Source organism: Trachypithecus francoisi, unplaced genomic scaffold (assembly GCF_009764315.1).
Source record: "Trachypithecus francoisi isolate TF-2019V2 unplaced genomic scaffold, Tfra_2.0 Lachesis_group16, whole genome shotgun sequence".
Lineage (NCBI taxonomy): Eukaryota > Metazoa > Chordata > Mammalia > Primates > Cercopithecidae > Trachypithecus > Trachypithecus francoisi.
In genome coordinates, this window is record NW_022681461.1 from 86,435,341 (window position 1) to 86,456,557 (window position 21,217).

The 21,217-nt window shown below is 38.0% G+C and overlaps 1 protein-coding gene and 1 long non-coding RNA gene across 2 annotated transcripts in view; one reads left to right on the plus strand and one right to left on the minus strand.

The window, feature by feature from the left end:
- Window positions 1–18,460, minus strand: part of STX17 (syntaxin 17) — an 83,524-nt gene extending 65,064 nt beyond the window's left edge. The window contains exons 1-2 of the mRNA XM_033237982.1: window positions 18,387–18,460; window positions 9,728–9,912 (exon numbers count right to left, since the gene is read on the minus strand). Of these exons, the coding sequence (XP_033093873.1) occupies window positions 9,728–9,850 (123 nt within the window). The 5' untranslated portion in view covers window positions 9,851–9,912; window positions 18,387–18,460. The remainder of the gene's footprint in view (window positions 1–9,727; window positions 9,913–18,386) is intronic.
- LOC117098922 overlaps window positions 18,449–21,217 on the plus strand; it is a 60,212-nt gene continuing 57,443 nt past the window's right edge. The window contains exon 1 of the long non-coding RNA XR_004443646.1: window positions 18,449–18,532. This is a non-coding gene — a long non-coding RNA (uncharacterized LOC117098922). The remainder of the gene's footprint in view (window positions 18,533–21,217) is intronic.

Sequence of the window (21,217 nt, forward strand, 5' to 3'; positions counted from 1 at the left end):
AACCAAGATGTATAATAAGCCAGCAAAATAAAAAAGATGGAATCATAAAAAATATTTAATTAAACCAAAAGAAAGAGGGAAAACAGATGGACAAATAGACAAAAATAGCAAGATGGCAGATTTAAAGACAATCATTTGACAAAACTGAACATTTATTCATTATAAAAACTCTCAGCAAACTAAAAAATAGAAGTTAACTTCCTCAACCTGATAGCAGGAATCTACAAAACCCCTACATTTAACATCATACTTAAGTGGTGAAAGACCATTCTCTATTACTGGGAAGAAGGTAAGGATGTCTGATCTCACCACTCTTACTCAACTTTATACTGGAGGCCCTAGCCAGGGCAGTAAGATTAAAAAAGGAAGGAAGGAAGGAAGAAAAGAAGGGAGAGAGGGTGGGCGGGGCAAAGACTAGAAAAAAATAAAATTGTCTTCACAGATTACTTGATTGTCTACATAGAAAATATCAAAGAATCTACAGAAAGCTACCTAATATTAACAGGTGGCCCAATGATTGCAGGCCATAAACTGAGAATTACTTGTATCTTGAAGATAAATAACATCTACCCCATAGGGTAGTTAAGAGTAACTCACCTCACTCTGCTTACCAAATATCAAAAATACAAAACCAATAACACAAAGGATATATTTCAGAAACGTTCTGAATCTAATGCATTAGAAACTATTAACTGATGGTGTCTGTGATATTATGATCATATAAATATTACATATATATAATATATATACATTGGTCTTTGTCCACAGTTCCTTGACCATAACTCCCATGGCCCTTGTTAGACTTTTGTTACAATGCTGGGGCACTTTCAGTGTCCAAAGCAGACCTCAGGAAACAGAACCTCTCTCTGCCCTCCTGCCCTCCAAACCTTCCAACGGCAGGACTCCAAACCGATTCTGGGTCATAAGATCCTCATTCCAGAAGGGGTCCTGCCCCATACCCTGGAGGAAGACATGATACATGGAGAGGCCAATAAGAATCTGAACAGCCAGGCCTTGTTGGGGTTTCTCCACTCAGTCTGTTACTATTAGACCATACCTGTTTTTTCCAATCACATTTTGACATGGTTGTCCATGCTTCCATCATGCCTATCCAATGAAGTCTCCATAAGAGGCCCAAGAGGACAGAATTTGGAGAGCTTCCAGAGAGCTGATCACATGCAGGTTCCTGAAGGGTGGTGTCTCCAAGGAGGGCATGGAAGCTCTGCACCCATTTCCTCATAGCTCACCTTATGCATCTCTTCAGCTGTATCCCTTGTAATATCCTTTATAAAGAACTGGTAAATTGTCTCCCTGAGTTCTGTGAGCCATTCCAGCAAATTAATCGAGCCCAAAAAGGGAGTTGTGGGAACTCCAACTTGAAGCTGGTTGGTCAGAAGTTCCAAGGGCCTAGACATGTGACTGGTGGGAGGGAAGGGCGTGGTCTTGTGGCACTTGGCTCTCAAACTGTGGTTTCCGAGGCTATCTCTAGGTATATAGCATCAGGATTGAATTCAACTGGAAGATACCTAAGCTAGGGTCTGCTGAACTGATTGCTTGCTTGAAATATGGGGAGCAACTCACACACATTTGGTAACAGAAGTCTTCTGTGTTGGTGACTGTTGTTGTTGAGTGAGAGTATAAGAAAAAACATGTTGTGTGTTGATTTTTCCATTCACAGTGCCTATGCTGAATGCCTGGGTAGCCTAACTTACTTGTTATATTCTCCACTTCCAAGTATCAACCTTGCATGCAAGCTTTTTTCATATAATATCTTAATCCTTACAATAATCTTATGAGGAAGATTATAGTTTTACTATTACAACTGTCTAATATCATAGACATTTGCAGCTTTCCCATGAATTATTAAAATGTGAATGTTCAAGTACTATGCTCACTACCTGGTGAAATCATTTGTACATCAAACCCCAGCAACACACAATTTACCCATGTAATAATCCTGCACACACACTCCCTGAACCTAAAATACAAGTTGGAAGAAAAAAAAAAGAGAGAGCAAAGGAAAGTGAGAAAATAAATAGAAGAAGGAGGAGGAGGAAAAGGAGGACATAGAAAAGGGAATAAAAAAGGGTTGTAAAAAAAAAAAATTGGTTCTATAGGTTTTGAGAGGTTTACTTGTCAAGGTCATTTGTAAAGTTCCTCCAGGGGAGAGGAACAATTTTCTTCATCCTTTTAAAATTCAGATGAGTTCATTGATCAGTGTTTATACTGCTTCCACTGCCCAGACCTTGGGAAGAACAACTTTTGGCCTGTGTGACACCACACCATGGCCCTATAGGTTTGGAGATGGAGCACTCAGTCTAATTTTAGCAGTAAGATTAGGCTAGTGAATGGTAGTCCCATTTCTTCCTGCTCCAAAAGCATGAATGGGGAAGACTTTCTTTAAGCGGAGTGATTCCATCTTGCCCACCCCTTAAATGGGGCTCTGCAAGTTGCTGTCTCCATAGGGCTTAGGTCCTGGTAAGAGGCCAACTGTGAGACAGTGGCATTTAGGACCACACATGTGGGACACATGACAGACACAGAGGATGACTTGACAGAGATATCTTCAGCTCCCTTCCTGTCTTCTTGATGTTCTCATTCAGCAAGAATATCTGCTTCTAGGTTGTTATAGTTTGACAGTAAATAAGGACAATTTTAATTAGTTCAATCAATATCTATTGAGCATGTACTATGTGACAGGCACTGGAAATACAGATAGGCATTGGGGAAAATGTCAAAGTCCTTGCCTCCTTCAGTCTACAGTCAAAAAGGCAGTAAATATCCCTCATTTGCACAATATTTTGTACCCCTCCACCTTCACCAAATATGGTCACATTTTCCAATACACAGAATGACTCCTGTTCCTTTGGGTAAACAGAAAAAGGAAATCTTTGATGATCAGGAGATAAATAATCTAAAAGCCAAAACAAAAACAAAAAACATGTGACTGTTAAATCTATGAACCTTAAGGTCTGTGGCCCAGTACTGTGTAAGGGTGGTGTGTTTATATCTGACTGGGGATGGTATCATCAGGAGTGCTGAGTAGGAAGTAACTGAGCTATGCAATAGTGTCTGAAAGGTGAAAAATGATAGGGTGGATATTGTCAATGGATGTAAAAGAGAAAGCAAAACTATTCAACTCTATATTTTTTCCACCTTCCTTCTTTATTGAGGAAAATGATCTTCAAAATACAAAAATCTAAAATAAAATGATTAAGAGGAAAAAAAATCAAAGGAAGATTAAGAACAAACCTAGATACTTCAAATGATTTCAAGTCAACAGGCCCAGGGAAATTACACTTGAGAGAACCAAAAGACCTTGCAAATGTGATCACAGAAATATTTCTGCTTCTCTATGAAGAACTGCGAAGAATTGTTAAGGTTCCTAGAGACTTGCAAATATTGACCCAATTTTCACAAAAGAAAGTATATTTAAAAAACTGCAGGCTGTAAATCTTAATGTGAATCTTAGGGAAAATTCTATACTAGGTAATTAGTGAGATGGTTTGGGAGAGTGTGTAGAAATGGTGACAGTATACCAGTATGCTCTGGCCCTTTCCTGTCCAACACTTTCATCAATGACTTCAAAATAAAGAACGCATAATTATCAAATTTGCACACAACATAAATTAGAAGGATTAACACAGATGAAAGATCACAATTCCACATAACAAATATAACAATGATAACTGTACAGTCCAGCATTTAAATTAAAAAAAGCAATTGCACCAGTATAAGAATAGGTGTGATCTGATTCAATAGATATAATTCATATTAAAAAAAAGTCTTATGGAATTCATTTAGTTGATTACAAAGTCAATTTAAAAAGCTGGCAGTATAGAGTGGCTTCTAAAATGATGTAATCTTAGGCTCTATACATGTATATGTATATTCATTCATTCAACACACTTTTTTTCAGAAGCACACTACATTTCAAGCACATTAGAAGTTTAACACATTTACTGACATCTCAAGCAAGTAATTTACTCTAAATCTTTCTCCACCTAAAAAGCAAAGGCAATAACAGTAACTAATCTACAATGATGCTATAAGGATTAAATGTTATGATATATAGAAACACCTAACACAGCAGTCAGCAAATGAAAACAACAACTACTCCCTCCACTGTTATTATTTTCTCACTTGTCAAGAAAACTAGAAGAGATTACTACTTCAAGTGGCGGATGAACTAGATGACTTTATTTCTTATTGCAACAAATTATAAGAAAAATAAGGAATAATTCAGATTCCTACTGTTTACTACATGATTTTATAACTAAATTAGGAAACACTATTAAAAGTTATCAATCCAAATGTTTGAGAAGGAGAAAAAACTTAAAATGATTTAATGATATGTGTGAAAAAAATTACAAGTAACTCCTTACAAATTTAGTTAAGTTGAGATCCCTGACAAGCATTGCTAAACAGCACTACTTTTACAAAATATCATTTTGGTATTGTCTCTTTGCATGGTGGCACTAGAGAGGTAGGTTAAAGCAGTGCCATAATTTAGCCAAGTACTATGTTTTGGGTTGCAAACAACAGAAAACCCAAAATTAAAAATGGCTTTAATAATAAGTATTTATTATCTCACATACAAAGCAATCTAGAAGTAGGATGACTCTACGTTAGTTTAATTCAGAAGCTCACAAGGTCATCAAGTGTCCAAGTTCTATGTTGCTGCTTTACTACTATCAATAAGGAGCTTTTGTTCTCAGATTTGTCCCTTAATGGCTGCAAGAGGATTGGCTACAGTTCTAGATACAACAGGAAGACACACAAGACCAAGAAGAAGATGGGGACTCTTTCCTTCCATGCATATCTGTGTATCTCCATAACAGCAGGAAAACCTTTCCAGTTTCCATATCCCAAACAGGTTTTCCCTCAGGTATAACTGGCCAGAACTACAGGATATGTCTATTGTTCACTGGTAACCAAACATTGACAAGATTGGAATTACCACATTCATCAGACGGTCATCATTCACCACCTGTGCTGAGGCTTGCCTATCTTGAAACACAAAGGAAACTGAACCTGAATGGGGTTCTGTCAGAAAAAAGGAACGAGGTTGAGAAAGGTGATTAAAAGATCAAAGCAGATAGTCACACACTAAAAAGAGAAGTGAAAAATACTTTCATTGTAATCACAGATTAACAAAAATAAGACTGATTATGTCTGATTTTATACTACATAGTTCAGATTTCATGTTGCTTGACTAGCCCATGCCATCCATTTTCATAGTAATTATATGCTGCCTCTTATCATTCTTTGACTATTTCCTATCTTATTTCCTCAACTGCACTGCAAACTTCTTGAGAATTGAAACATCTATCTTTTACATATTCTTCAATGCTAACAATCTAAGAAATAGCAAACATCAATAAATATCTATGAAAAGCTAACATTTATTTCCTATAATAAATAATCTCCCTTCTCATTAAACCTGGCAGATTGAACACAAATATTCAACTCTACTCTTTTCCAAAATCCCACTAAATGACAACAAAGAACTTTAGAAAGTATAAATTCACAAGAATAATGAGAATAGAATAGAAGACATCAACTAACAAAAATTTTTAACATTTTGTAACATTTTGGAAGCTGGAAAGAGTATGGATATGTTGTAACTGACTCAGCAAGCCAAAGAAAGCTAAAATGTAAGCCTGCAGAAGGGGTGCATGGTGGGGGAGAGTGGCAATGAGAAGCAAGCCACAGTCAGGCATGGTTGTTCATGTCTGTAATCCTAGCACTTTGAGAGGCCAATGCAGGAGGATCACGTGAGGCCAGCGCTTTGAGATGAGATGGGCCTGGGCAGCATGGTGAGACCCCATCTCTAAACAATGACTAAGCAACTGAAGGTACCAGCTACTAGGTAACCAGATGGAAGTGTACGGTGGGGCAAAACGCAAAAGGATTTGTTGAAAGTTTATCTAATGAACAGGTAGTCCACCAGATCCCCTCTATACTTGCCCAAGCAACTGCCCTGTTCCACCACTGCACAAGACAATACTATAGAAGACAGCCTCTGGAGAGGCTAGAGACGCTAAGGATCCTGGACACCAAGCACAGCTAAGGGCAGGGATCAGTTACCATACCACAACCAGGAAGATTAAGCCTGGACAATAAATATCTGAATGGTGGTGAGCCTGCTCACCTCCTCACCTACTTTCCTTCCCCTGGCTTAAAAGGCTGGTCACAAAATTCATACTATATCCACCCCTCCAACCTCCCCACCCCAACCCCTGCCACAACTATCACCTTTGAAAAAATAAACATACCCCAACAGGTAGGAGATGGAGGATTGCTCTTTCTTAAAACTGAACAGCTAACAAGACCTAGAGTTACTGATATCTAGTGGTTCTCCAATTAAAATAGATTCTCAGCTATTCACCCCTCCAGACAGCAAAGCCTCCAATCTAACCTGCTACCCACATGCATATACACAAACACATTTACACACATACCTTCTAATCAGCACTTTAAAATATCAACAGTCAGCCAAGAAAAGCCTATAATACTATATGCTGAAACAGAAGAAAGAGAGAGAGAGAGAGAAGAAAGAAAGAAAAAAGGGACTTGGGAAAAACAGGACAAAGAAGCAGAAGAAAACTTAAAAAAAAAAACTGTAGAAAGATGTTATTATACTGCATCCACAAAATGAAAAGAGAATTCTCTTTAAAAGAAAAGGAGAGGTCAGGCATGGTTGTTCACATCTGTAATCCTAGCACTTTGAGAGGCCAATGCAGGAGGATCACTTGAGGCCAGGGCTTTGAGATGACATGGGCCTGAGCAGCATAGTGAGACCCCGTCTCTACAAAAATATTTAAAAATTAGCTGAACATGGTAGAGCACACCGGAAGTCTGAGCTATTCAGGCAGCTGAGACAGGAGGATTGCTTTAACTCAGGAGTTTAACATTATAGTGAGCTATAATTGCACCACTGCATTCCAGCCAGGGCAACAGAGTGAGACTCTGTCTCTATTTAAAAGAGAGAGAGAGAGAGAGACAACAAATGCACTGAGAGAAAAAAGAACATAGAAAAGGTATGATTCTGGTTATTCCATCCAAGCTGGAATGTGGATGTGATGGCTGGTGCTGGAGTAGCCATTTTACACACAAGGTAGAACCAAGTTGAGGATAGGAGAGTAAGATAAAAAGAGCCTGGATCTTTGAAGATTGCTGAGCAGCCACTGTACCCCTGGACTACCTCTGTTACTGTGAGACTAAAAACAAAAGCAAAACAAAACAAAAAAATTTCTATCTTATTTAACATATGATTTTTTAGTTTTCTGCCTCTTGTGCCTTATTCATATAATTAATACAGCATGTGCTATACAGTAAGTTTTTCCCCAAATCCCTACAATACGAAAGAAAGAAAATTACGTTCCAGGCTTACTATCTTGTCATTCCTATTAACAATGCTTAAGTCTATCTTACATTAGCCAAGAAAGCTGAATGATAACACTTCAAATTTCAGGATTACATTCTAATCAAGTTTATCATGTCTAATAAAATGAAGGACCTATGGAATACAGCTCCAGGTGTCCACAGCACACTACGCTCATTGTTTTCAGATGTTGCAGAATCACTCCACTAAGGCTTACCTTCAATTTCCCTTCAGTCTGACTTTCTTCTTTTAAATTCATATTGGATGACTGATGTCCAGCATAATGAATATTTTATCTTTCTACACCTTTCCCCCAAGAATAATATGCCTTTTTGAAAGTGAGGCACTGTCAGACACCTGGAGTCCAAACTTAGTTCTTAACTCTTTTGTCCAGAGTGAGCCCTGCAGCTTTTAAATGTTTTTACATGTCTATAATGTATCTATTAAAGTAAGTTATTCAATCCTATATAGATTTTTAAAAGTTGCTTTCACAATTAAGCTAGACATCCTAGATATAATGGAATGATCCAGGATATGGAACAAAACATAGATCAGTATAAAATTAACTGTTTGGCTTAAGATGATATCACCTACATTATAATTATAATTATTCTGATACTGTCTAAAAATTCCATAGTAAGTAAAAATTTCATAAAATGCTAAAGAAAAAAATGTCTGGCAGAGATGGATGGATGTAACTCTAGAATAATCTTCTTGTGACATCTGGCACAACTATTAAAATCAGTAATATAACCATTCTATCCCCACCCACCTGGCTTTTCCATTGATGACTGATTGGGTGGTACATATAGCAAGGATCTGAGGGTATTGACAGCAGGCACTTTTGTATAGAATAAACATAAGTAAAAGGAAATCTAAGACAGACATGCCAAACCTCAAAGGAAAAGTAGGACAACAAAGGAAAGAAATGACCTTAATTTGCTTCCATTCATGTTAAAAAGAACCCATTTACTAAACAATTCCTTATCCATCCTTAAAAGTCACAGTATTACTTATTGCTTATAAGTGAAGAAGAAAGAAATGCAGGGATGACAAAATACTAATCCTGAATTCTAGAAAGACTTACATATTTGCATTAAACTTTTCATTTTAATATTCTCAGAACTGATTTTCTCCGCTTTTAAAAGGACTTGAATTCTAGAAAGACAGATGGTATCTATGGAAGAAAAAGGGACACTTTTCTGACTTCTGTATGCTACTGAGTTAAGTAATGAATAATGTTTATATTGAAAGGCTTCATGACCATATCCTCTACTCCCAACCTTCAAATGAATGAATGAATGAATGAATGAAGGTTCTGCAGCTTAAGACTTCTTCTGGGAAAAGTCTTCTTGAAGCAAAAAATATCACTAATCTGTCCCATAGCAAATAAGACAACATAATCTGCCAAATTAATGCTCAGTACTGAGTAAACTTGATGTTTCCAAAAATGCCACAACCACTTCTCCGACCAGGGCAGGTTCTATGCAACGTCTATCATAGTCCCTGAGACTAATTCATCTTCCCTCTACCTATTTCCTCAACTGACTTAGGCAGTATTTCTCAGTTGTGAGCTTTCCTCAAAGGGAAGCAGTGAAGTAAGAAAATTCCCTCATACCTCACAATGATTTACTTTTTTAATGTATGTACACCTAAAGAGGATATGAGTTACCGAAAGACACACACTCAAAGTTCAAAAACTTGCCATGGTGTGAATGAAATTAAGGCAGGTAGATTAGCCAAAGTTCTCTGCCTTTACATTATAGTGTATTGTCAATCAATTTGTATCTTAATTACTAACTGCCTAAAACCTCAATACATACAATTAAAAACATATAGATTTGGCCAGGCGCTATGGCTTACACCTGTAATCCCAACACTTTGGGAGGCCAAAACAGGAGGACAGCTTGAGGCCAGGAGTTCAAGACCAGCCTGGGCAAAAAAGCAAGAACCTATTTCTCCAAAAAATAAAAATAAGTTAGCCATGTATGGTGGTGTGTACATAGCTTGAGTCCAGAAGTTTGAGGCTGCAGTGGGCTATGATCCATGCCACTGCATTCCAGCCTGGACAACAGAGCGAGACCTTGTCTCTTAAACAAACAAACAAACAAAAAAGTATAGATGCTATTCCTATATCCCTTCCTAGAAAAAGGAATATATGAGAGGTATATATGCAGAACAGAAAAACCAGCTAAAAAAATGCATAATGTTGCTAAATCAATAGGAGCTAGGTGTTTCAGCAAAGCCTCTTATCTAATACTCTAAATTTAGCTGAAATGAACAACCAATATAAATCAGACTATGTAACTATTTCTTGTGGTAGTAAATGAAACAGCTCACCTTCTCAATATTTATCTGGTGCTTTCTTAACCTTTCCAGGTCTGTTGGGATTACTATCTTAATGAATTTCTGGATAGCTGGTTCAAGACGGCGTAATTTCACTTTTTCTTCATCTTCAGACATCCTAAAAAAATGATATATGACCTCCCTGGTAACAGCTGTCTTCTCCACTCATATAGAAAAACCTAAAAGAAAAATATTTCTTTAAAAATGTTTTCAAATTAGTTTCCACTATTTTTAAAAGCCAACAATTAATTAGTTTTACAATTTATTCTAAATACATATCAACTTAATGCTGAGCTTGAGTGACCTGTTTTTTCTTTATGAAACCACTGATTTTTAAATCTTTTTCTCTTTACAAAAATTATATTTTAGAATGTTCAGACAATATAAATAAATGAAGAAACAAATAAAGTCAGCAGTCATCTCCTCACCTTTTACAAAGAGTACAAAATGCACTCTTTACATTTTGGCATAGGTCTCTCCAGGCATTTTTGCTATGTAAGTATGTATGTATATTTACAAATACTTAAAAAAAAATAGGAATTTACTATCCAAGTTTTCATTTTCTGATCTATCTTGGACATTGAATAACCCTTTTAAAAAAGGTATCAAATGGCTTAACACTGATGCTTGTATCAAACTTCACATCTAATGTCATCATAATGTAACTTTGTAATTACACAACTTCAAATATATTATAACATAATATGCAACTCTTCTCATTGATGTCCTTTAAATTGTTTCTTCCATTTTCAATAAAGTGATCAGTATTGCCTATAACTGACTCAAATAACCAGTGACAGAGCTGCAATAAGAACCCAGATTTTCTAAAATTACATTGAAATACTTATTCCACTCCACCAGTAGTTTCCTACTAGTGTTCCAGAAAGTCCAAGGGTACGCATTTGGGGCCAGAGTACAAGGGTAGGGTATACAGGTGAGCAGGTTCCAGGACCCCACCCCCTACTTCAGTTGTAGAAACTTTACTTACAACTATTTTATGAATTGGAGCTTATCAGAGCTTATATAAATAATAGGCTTCACAGCTTAACCAAGCTTGAAAGCCACCGTTGTAAACCATGCTTTCATGCCATTTCATTAACCACAACCTCACCCATGTTTAAAAAATTTTAAGTTGAGAATGTTAACACTACTGAGTAGTGCTGTCTTAGTCCAGGGTCTATAGAGACAGGAATTCACATACAGACTTTGTGGAGCCCCTGAATCTTTATGAAAATTTGTGAATGAAGGGGCCAGGTACAGTGGCTCATGTCTGTAATACCAGTACTCTGGGAGGCCAAGGCAGGAGGACCACTTGAGCCCACGAGTTCAAGGCCACCCTGGGTAATATGCCGAAGTACCACCTCTACCAAAAAAAAAAACAAAAAGTGAATGTAGTTTATTTTGGAGAATAGAGCCCATTGTTTCAAGAGATTCTCAGAGATCTATCCCCAAAACATTAAATATTTATTCCCTTTCTATCACAGTTGAAAATCTTGATGTGTTGGTTATACAGACTGCCTCCAATACCTACCCATTAGTAACTTGGTTTTTATGTCTGATACAAGTTCAAAAGTAAAAAAGGAAAATCTCCAGGTACAAAAACAAAGAGAGTAAAACAGGTGCAACAGTGAATGGAAACTGGGGACATATGGAGAAATTCATTACCAAAAGAGACCATCCACGGACCCAACAAAACAGGAAAATTCATAGCTAATGGACTAAAGATAATAAAATAATTTTAAAAAGAAATTAAAGAAAGTATATTTTTAAATATCCAAAAACATAAAGGAAGGAATAGAATCTTTAAAAAAATAGATATTATGAAACAGTAAGAGGCCAGCCTGAATATAAACCAAGTAAAACTTCTAGAAATGAAAATCTCAAAAGATGTGTTAAACAGTCAATTATATAGATAAGAGACAATTATTGATTGGAAGAAATCACTCAGAACACAGAGGAATAAAAAGATGAAAAGTATAAAAAAGAAGATAAAAGACATAAAGGATAAAATGAGAAGCTCAATAACAAGTAGGAGTCCCAGAAAGAACAAAGAAAATGGTAAGAAGGAATTATTCAAAGAGAATATACTGATAATTAAAATGTAAGACCTCAAACTGAAAAAGCACATCAGCCTCAAGTAGCATAAATTAAAAAGAAACCAAATTTGCCTAAATACATGGAAGGGAAATTGCAAAACATTAAAGAACAAGAATCATAAAAAAAAGAGAGAGATAAAAGACAGATAAAGCAATAATATCTTGCTTTTAAGAGCAAGATATTAAAAGACAGAAATACCTTCAAAGTGCTGAGAGAGTTGGTATATTCCCAGGTAAATTATCATTTAGAATGAAAGCAAAATAATCATTTTCAGACATATAAGGACTAAGAGTTTATTGCCAAGCCCCTCATTAAAAGTACTAAAAGGAATATTTTAACAATAAAGAAAATAAACCCAAAGGAGTGGAATAGCAAGAAGCAATGAATAGAATAAACTGTTACCGGATAGAATAAATGGGTGGATGAAAGAAAATAAAATAAAAACATTTATTTTAAATAGTGTGATGAAGTATAATAAAAATGTTTCCATGTAAATAATTTTCTATAATTACATAGATGCTTCACAATTTTACAAATCGGCTATTGTTGGCTATTTAGGTTGTTTCCAATTTTCCACTATTACAAACTACAGTGTAATTACCCTGCTTACACATAAATCCATACTGCCACCTATAATTATTTCTTTAAAACAATCAACAAAGACACAACCTGTATAAAGGGAGAAAGTATTTGCAAACCAGTCATCCAACAAGGGACTAACATCTAGAATGTATAAGGAACTCAAACAACTCAACAGCAAAAAAACAAATAGTTCCATAAAAAAGTGGGCAAAGAAATTGAATAGACATTTCTCAAAAGAAGACATACAAATGACCAAAAGGTTTTTTTCTAAATGCTCACTATCATTAATCATCAGGGAAATGCAAATCAGAACCACAATGAGATACCATCTCACCCCAGTTATAAGGGCTATCACCAAAAGGATAAAAAATAACAAATGCTGGTAAGGATGTAGCAAAAGCAGCCTCTTTTTTATTTTCTTCTTTTTTTAGAGAGAGAGTTTCGCTCTTGTCGCCCAGGCTGGAGTGCAATGGCGCAATCTCGGCTTACTGCAACCTCCGCCTCCTGGGTTCAAGCAGTTCTTCTGCCTCAGCCTCCCGAGCAGCTGGGATTACAAGCACATGCCACCACGCCCAGCTAATTTTTGTATTTTTAGTGGAGACGGGGTTTTGCCATGTTGGTCAAGCTGGTCTCGAACTCCTGACCTCAGGTGATCCACCCGCCTCAGCCTCCCAAAGTGCTGGGATTACAGGCGTGAGCCACGATGTCTGGCGAGAAAGAGGACTCTTATACGCTGTTGGTGAGAATGTAAATTAGTACAGCCATTATGAAAAACAGTATGGGCTGGGTACGGTGGCTCATAGCTGTAATTTCAGCACTTTGGAAGGCTGAAGCAGGAGGATCACTTAAGGCCAGGAGTTTGAGGGCAGCTTGGGCACCATAGCAAGACCCTTCCTCTCTGAAAAATTTAAAACTTAGCTGGGTGTGGTGGTGTGTGCCTGTAGTCCCAGTGACACTGAGGTGGGAAGATCCCTTGACCCCTAAACTGTGAGCCTGCAGGAAACAGTGTTCTTACTACTACACTACCGCATAGGCGACACAGTGAGATCCTGTCTCAAAAAAAAAAAAAAAAAAGAAAAACTGTACAGAGGCTTCTCAAAAAAATTAAAAACAAAACTACCATATGATCCAGCAATCCTACTACTGGGTATTTATCAAAAGGAAAGAAAATCAGTGTATCAGAGAGATACCTACAGTCCCATGTTTATTGCAGCAGCATTCACAATAGCCAAGATACGGAATCAACCTAAGTGTCTGTCAATAGATGAATGGATAAAGAAATTTTGGTATATATACACAATGAAATATCGTTCAGCCATTAAAAAAAAAAAATGGGTCGGGCGTGGGGGCTCACGCCTATAATCCCAGCACTTTTTAAGGCCGAGACGGGCCGATCACCAGGTCAGGAGATCGAGACCATCCCAGCTAACATGGTGAAACCCCGTCTCTACTAAAAATACAAAAAATTAGCCAGGCATGGTGGCATGCACCTGTATTCCCAGCTACTTGGGAGGCTGAGGCAGGAGAATTGCTTGAACCCAGGAGGCGGAGGTTGCAGTGAGCCCAGATCTCACCACCGCACTCCAGCCTGGGCAACAGAGTAGACTCTGTCTTGGAAAAAAAAAAAAAAAAGAAAAAAAAAATGAAATCCTGTCATTTATAGCAACATGGATGGAACATATAGCCTGTACTCGCAGCTACTCAGGAAGCCGAGGTAGGAAGATCACTTGAGCCCAGGAGTTAGAAGCCAGCCTGGGCAACATAATGAGATCCCCATTTCTAAATAAAAACAGAGAAAAAAAGTTGATCTCCTGGAGGTAGAAAGTAGAGTGATGGGAAGGGGCAGGAGGGATGAAGAGAAGTCGGTAAATGGGTACAAACATACAGTTAGATAGAAGGAATAAATTTTTCATGTTTAATAACACAATGGGTACCTAAAGTTAACAATAATTTATTGCATATTTCAAAATAGCTAGAAGAGAAGATCCGAAGTGCTCCTAACACAAAAAAATAATAAATGTTTGAGGTGATATGTATCCCAAATACCCTGATTTGATCATTACACATTGTATGCATGTATCAAAATATCACATGTATCCTATAAGTATGTAAAATTATTGTGTATTAATTGAAAAAATTTACATAAAAATAAAAAATAAATATCTAGAAATAGCATTATTAGGTAGACAGATTTTTCAAGGTTTTTTTTTTTTATATATATTGCCATATCCCACAAAAGGTTAGGCCTACTATGTTCCTACCAGCAACATAACACAATGTCCATTTATCCATATTCCAACCAATGTACTTAGTATTATCATTCTTAGATATGCCATTGGTGAAAAAAATGATGTCTCATTATTGCTTTACTTTGCACTCCTTAAATTACTAACAGGATGGATTTATCAGCCATTTGCATTTCTTTTTTTCTTTTCTTTTTTTTTTTTTGTTTTTTGAGAAAGAGTCTCACTCTTTTGCCCAGGCTGGAGTGAAGTGATATGATCTCCGCTCACTGCAACCTCCACTCCCCGGGTTCAAATGATTCTCCTACCTCAGCCTCCCAAGTAACTGGGATTACAGGCACACGCCACCATGCCCTGCTAATTTTTGTATTTTTAGTAGAGATGGGTTTTCACCATGTTGGCCAGGTTGGTCTCGAACTCCTAACCTCAGGTGATCCACCTGCCTTGGCCTCCCAAAGTGCTAAGATTATAAGCGTGAGGCACCGTGCCCTGCTGCATTTCTTCTTTTTATAATTTTTAATTTTTGTGGGTATGTATTAGTTGTAGGTATATATTTATGGGATATATGAGTTATTTTGATACAGATATACAATGTATAATAATCACATTAGGGTAAATGAGGTACCTATCACCTCAAGCATTTATTCTTTGTGATACAAACAATCCAGTTATACTCCTAGTTATTTTTAAATGTACAATTAAATTATTATAGTCACCCTGTTCTGCTATCAAGTACTAGATTTTATTTATTCTTTCTATTTTTTTGTAACCATTGCATTTCTTACTTTCATGAATTGCCTGTTCATGTCATACATACCTGTTTTACTACAGAGGATGTCTTTCTCTTATTATCTCATAAAAGGCTATTAAATGTTAAATATATTAATTACTTGTCTAACACTAACATTTCCCAATCTATTACACTGCCTCTTTTGTTCTCTTCTATACTGCAAAGAGATGTCTTTATATCTACCATCATTCCTATCAAAATGTTTTTTGAACACACCTGTTGTTCAATAGATGCTGCCTGAACTAAAATATTTCTTCACCATTGCTAATCCTATCACTCTAGTCAAATAGCACAATATGCATAGCACATGATAATGGAGGAGCTTCAATTAGTCTACCTTTAGACTCTTTCCCTCTAAAATGGAATAGGAACTATAAAAACATAAACTGCATTATAAATGAATAGCATAACCACACTGAAAGAAGTGAGGAAGAAAAATAATCTAAGCCACTTTAGGAAACAGTATTTTAACTGAATACTGTAAAACTAGAGACAAAAGGAACTACACTGTCCTCTATTTAGTAAATGTGTTTCTCACAGGAATATAGGTCAGAAATCCTGAAATTACTTTATGTGTATACTAGGACTGAAGAAATAAGAAAATATTTTGTAGAATACAAGAGTCAGATTTCTCACTGTCAGATAAAGAAGTTAAAAATAAGGGATAAAACTAGAATGAACCCTGTGGTGTTAGACTAGAAGCAAAGCTACTGGGATGAACTTTTGTTTTTAAAAAATATATGGATAGATAAATACAGAAATAAATACAGATCTTTGTGTATGCATGAGTATGCATATGTATAGACTGGTGTCTTCTATGGGGCCCTGGAAGTGATATTACCCCAGTAGCAATGAGCATCCCTAGAGCACAGATCCTTGTGTTTAAATACTATTCTCCAAAAAAAGAAACTATGGGTCTTTGGAGAAGTGGCTGATTATCAGGGCTGAGGCACAGAAAACACAAGATGAGCCTGGGACATCATATGGTACCAGAAAATTAGGAAGTTCCAAAAAAGAAAAAAAAAGAATGGAAGCATGCTGAAAAGCTACAGAAAGCAACCTGAAAGAAAAAAAACTCCAATGATCAAAGTTGGAACAATTTCACACATAAAATAACACAAGTGTAAGATAAAAACCAATAGAAAAACATCTGAGTCCACATGGATACAAATAAATAACGGAAGACAAATAAACAAATGGGAAATGCGCAGCTCATCCTTACAGAATAATTTCAATTAATAAATAAAGAAATGAGGAAAGTAGAAAATCATCATTAGAACATCATAGTCATAATTGCTGAAGGCAAGATCCACCAATGGATGTGAAATTTAGCAAGGGAAAGTCTGAGGAGAAACAGGATATGCGTACAGTTTAAAAGCTCCCCCAAGATGTCAATTAATTATAAGGAGAAAAAATAAGACCTTTACATTGGAGAATCCCAGTAGACACTCTCTTACTAAGTGATCAAGAGTAACCTCACAAGCAATAAGTCATATATATCAGCTACGCTCATATGAACTGAGAAGGGCACACACACTTTTGTGTTCTTAACAAAAAAGCATAGCCTTAATCTAATCATGAGAGAACATTGGACAAACCCCATTTGAGGGGCACTCTACAAAATAACTGACCAGCATTCTTCACAAGTGTAAAGATCAGAAAGAGTATAAAGACTGAAAAAGACTATCAATGTAAAGACAGGAAAAGACTGAGGAACTGTCACCGACTGGAGAAGACCAAGGACCCAAGACAACTAACTGCAATGTCGGGTCTTAGAGTAGATCCTGGAATAGAAAGAGGACATTAATACAGGAAAAAAAAAAAAAAAAAATCACAAGTCAGTAATTCGGTTAATAGTATTATACGAATACTAACTTCCTGCTTTTGATAATTGCGCTATGGTATCTAAAAAATTATTAACGGAAGCAATAGGGAACTCTGTACTACTTTTGAAACTTTTCTGTAATTGTAAAATTATTTCAAAATAAAAAGGTTTTTTATATATAAGAGGATGTTTCACATAAGACAGGTAGAAACATTTAGAAGTCAAAGAACTGCAATCGTATTCACTGCATTAATACTTGGAGAGAGGGGTGCCAGGACTATGCCAGGTGCTTTACAAACTTTATCATGCAGTGCTCACAACTAATATGAGATGGGTACCATAATACTCATGTTTCCCAGTAAGTTACTTGGGAGGTTATTAATAAGTGAAAGACCCCATTTCTCAGAAAACCCAGCCCCCAAAAGTGACGAACACTTTCCATCTGCTCAGAGGTCCCACTTTTCGGGATACTGGTGGCGCCCGATTTCTTCGGGCCCGCCGCTTTGGGTTTCTGAGTTATGGAAGAGATAGTGAATTTGGAGAGAAAAGTCAATGTAAGGTCTCCTCTCTGAACTTCGGATAGCTAAAAGGAGGGAGCCAAGGCGTGGGACCTTCTGCGAACCACCTCTGGGTCTGGCGAGCAGGGGCTTTCGGCCTCTTGCTCCCTGTCCACTCCTCACTACCCTCGAGTGTCGCGTCATTCCTCGCAGTGTCACCCACAGCACACCTGGGCCACACACAACAAACGCCCCCACTAGCGAACGGATGCGCGGGTCTGTCCCGGGACCCAGACGCCAGCGACCCTGGCGACCCGAGGCCTACAGCGTGCCAGACAGGACGCGCGCGGGAAACTTTTCCACCCCGCGACCCCGGGAGGCCGTCCCGCTCGCATCATCTGCGGCCTGCCTATACCAGTTTCTAATAAAGCTTCCAAAAACGAAACCAAGAGAGGCTCCGCCACTTCTGAAAGACAGGAGCAGCCACCATTGCACTCGTACTTCTGATCCAACGCCCCACTTGCCGCCCAGCGCCTCTTGCGCGCGCCACAGGGCGCCCGGCCCACCAAGCCTATGAGGGCCCGACGCCCCCAGAGGCGGCCTCCAGAGAGCCCCTTACCTCCCGCCGTGGCGCTCGAGGCCCGTCGGTGCGCACGGCGCAGGCGCAGGAGCGACGGGGCGGGGCATTGCGAGGGGTGGGCTGCGCTGGGCCCCGCCCCCTCCCCGTCCCGCGAGGCAGCCGCGTGGGGTGTTGGGGGCGCGCAGGTGAGTACAAATGCGGACGCCGCTCTGAACAGCGAAAGCCTTTTTCAAAAGTGATTTTGATTTACATTATGGGGTTGTGACTCGAGCCAAGAGGAGAGAGACGCACAAACCCTCTTCAGGTCTGCTTGTTGTGTTCAAGACAATTAATGCTTGTATGGCCGACTGCATTTTGCAGTTTTCCTCTGTTCTTCCTAGAATTTTATTTGCGGGTTGGGCATGTATTCTTAGCTCTGTTTTGAAACTGAAGCTCAGAAAGGTTTTGCCTCCCCATCCCATCCCCCAAAACCCTGTGAAGTGGAAAGGGCAGGAGTGCCATCTTAATTGCAACAGGTGCAAAAATTAAAGCTCAGTCAATTGTGGTTTCCTCCAAAAACTGGTGGAGGGCTTAAGGCAAACGTCTTTATCCCGATTTTATAGATTATGACTCTGGGGTTCAACAAAGAGTTTTAACTGACTCACTCCAGTTTAGCCAGCTTATGACAGAGCTGGAACTCCAACTGGGTGTCCTAATTTCCTTCCCAAGTTATTCCAGTTAGACCAGCTGCTACCACATGAACAAGCAGGTGACCGGCTTTGAAGCCTTGTCCAAGTCACAGGTCTTCCTCTTTTCATGGCCTAACTTCCAGATCCAGCCCTTTTTAAAAGATGTCTGTGAATATTCAGATGACGTGCTTAGAATGTATTCACTAATGGTATTGTCTCAGAAGTGATCAGGATGTTCAAACCACAGTTAAGGAAACTCAGTTCTTAGGGTCTTCCAGTAGAATTGGAGGTAGAAATTGTGGACCAGGGAAGATTAGGAGCCTGTAGATCCTTTTAAAAGCCTTGAAAGACAATTTCTAAAACAAAGCACCAAATCTACCAAGCAATTTGGATTTTCTTTGGGAACATAATGTATGCTGATGTTTGTTTTACAATGAGCCCCAGAATGTGTTTATCAAATTTTGATTCTAAGGAGAAAAATTAAAGTATTAGTCAATACCATGAGAAAATGATGTTTATGTAAGGATCAGTGAAATAAGACCTTCTGAAATGAAAGATCATTTGTGTTAAGTTCTGAAAAACTTCCTCAGGTACAAAATCGGGAGGTGTGGTACTCAAAGATTCTAAATTTGGACCTGGACTTCTAGATTGTTATATGTATGTTTGCTATAAGTTAGATGTGTCAAAGTAGTAGGATAAAACTTTTTTTTTTTTTGAAACAGAGTCTTGCTCTGTCGCCCAGACTGGAGTGCAGTGGTGTGATCTCAGCTCACTGCAACCTCCACCTCCCGGATTCAAGCGATTCTCCTCCGTCAGCCTCCTGAGTAACTGGGACTACGGGCGCCTGCCACCATGCCCGGTTAATTTTTTGTATTTTTAATAGATACAGCGTTTCACCGTGTTAGCCAGGATGGTCTCAATCTCCTGACCTCGTGATCCACCCACCTCGGCCTCCCAAAGTGCTGGGATGACAGGTGTGAGCCACCGTGCCTGGTCAAAACTTTTCAATCTGTTGGTTAGCTTGATTTATAATCTTTAAATATTCAAACTTACGGTGTATAGACCTCTTTCTGTAATCTGGGTCATCAAGTTGTTAGGGGCAGGCCTACTACTACTAGCCAACATTTTCCTGAAGTCCTAACTGAACCCAGGAAGTCCAAACAAAACAAAACATTAAGTATATATGTTGGAAAGAAAATAAAAAATAAATTCTTTTAGAGTATTATGATTGATTGCTTTCTTGGAAAATCCATGGAATAAATTGAAACTAATTCAATAAGGTGGCTATAAAATACTTCTCCTAAACAACAATCATCAATTTTAAAATGCAGTGGGAAGAAGACTGGGCGTGATGGCTCATGCCTATAATCTCAGCACTTTGGGAGGCTGATGAGGGAGGATTGCTTGAGGCTAGACCAACCTGGGCAAAATAATAAGACCCCATTTCTAAAAAAGAAAAGAAAAGGTAGCTGGGTATGGTGGCATGTACCTATAGTCTCAGCTACTCAGGAGGCTGAGACAGGAGGATCAGTTGAGCCTAGGAGTTTGAGACTGCAATGAGTTATGATTCCACCACTGCACTCCAGCCTGGACAAAAGACTGACACCCTGTGTCTTAAAAAAAAAATTGATATAGGAGAAAGATTACATTCAAAAATAACAAAAATCAAGTTTGTGTTTATAAGGAATTACAAGACCTATTTGAAGAATTGAGAAAGCTAGATGAGGGATAAGGGTGGAAGGAAGGATCACAAAGGGGCATGAGGAAACTTTGGGGGTGATAAAAATGTTCATTATCTTGATTGTTGTAATAGTTGCATGGATGTTTATATGTCAAAACTTACCAAATTGTACACTGTAAATACGTTTATGTATAAGTGCTCATTGTGTGTCAATTATACCTAAATAAAGCCATTTAAAAAGGGAGGGGGTAAGAAGTAGCTTTTTATTTGATTATATATGATGTGTAAAGCACTTGGTTAGGCACTTTACATGCAATATGTTATCCAATACTGATGACAACCCATGAAGTAGGTATTACAATCACCCCCATTGTACAAACTAAGAAATTGAGGCTTAGAGAGTAACTTGACCAAGGTCCAAGTCTCATATACTATATAACAGGAGTAAGACTCAGCTTACTTAACAACAGTATTTATACTTTAACCTGACTTACATATTTCCATAAAGGACACAAGTAAAG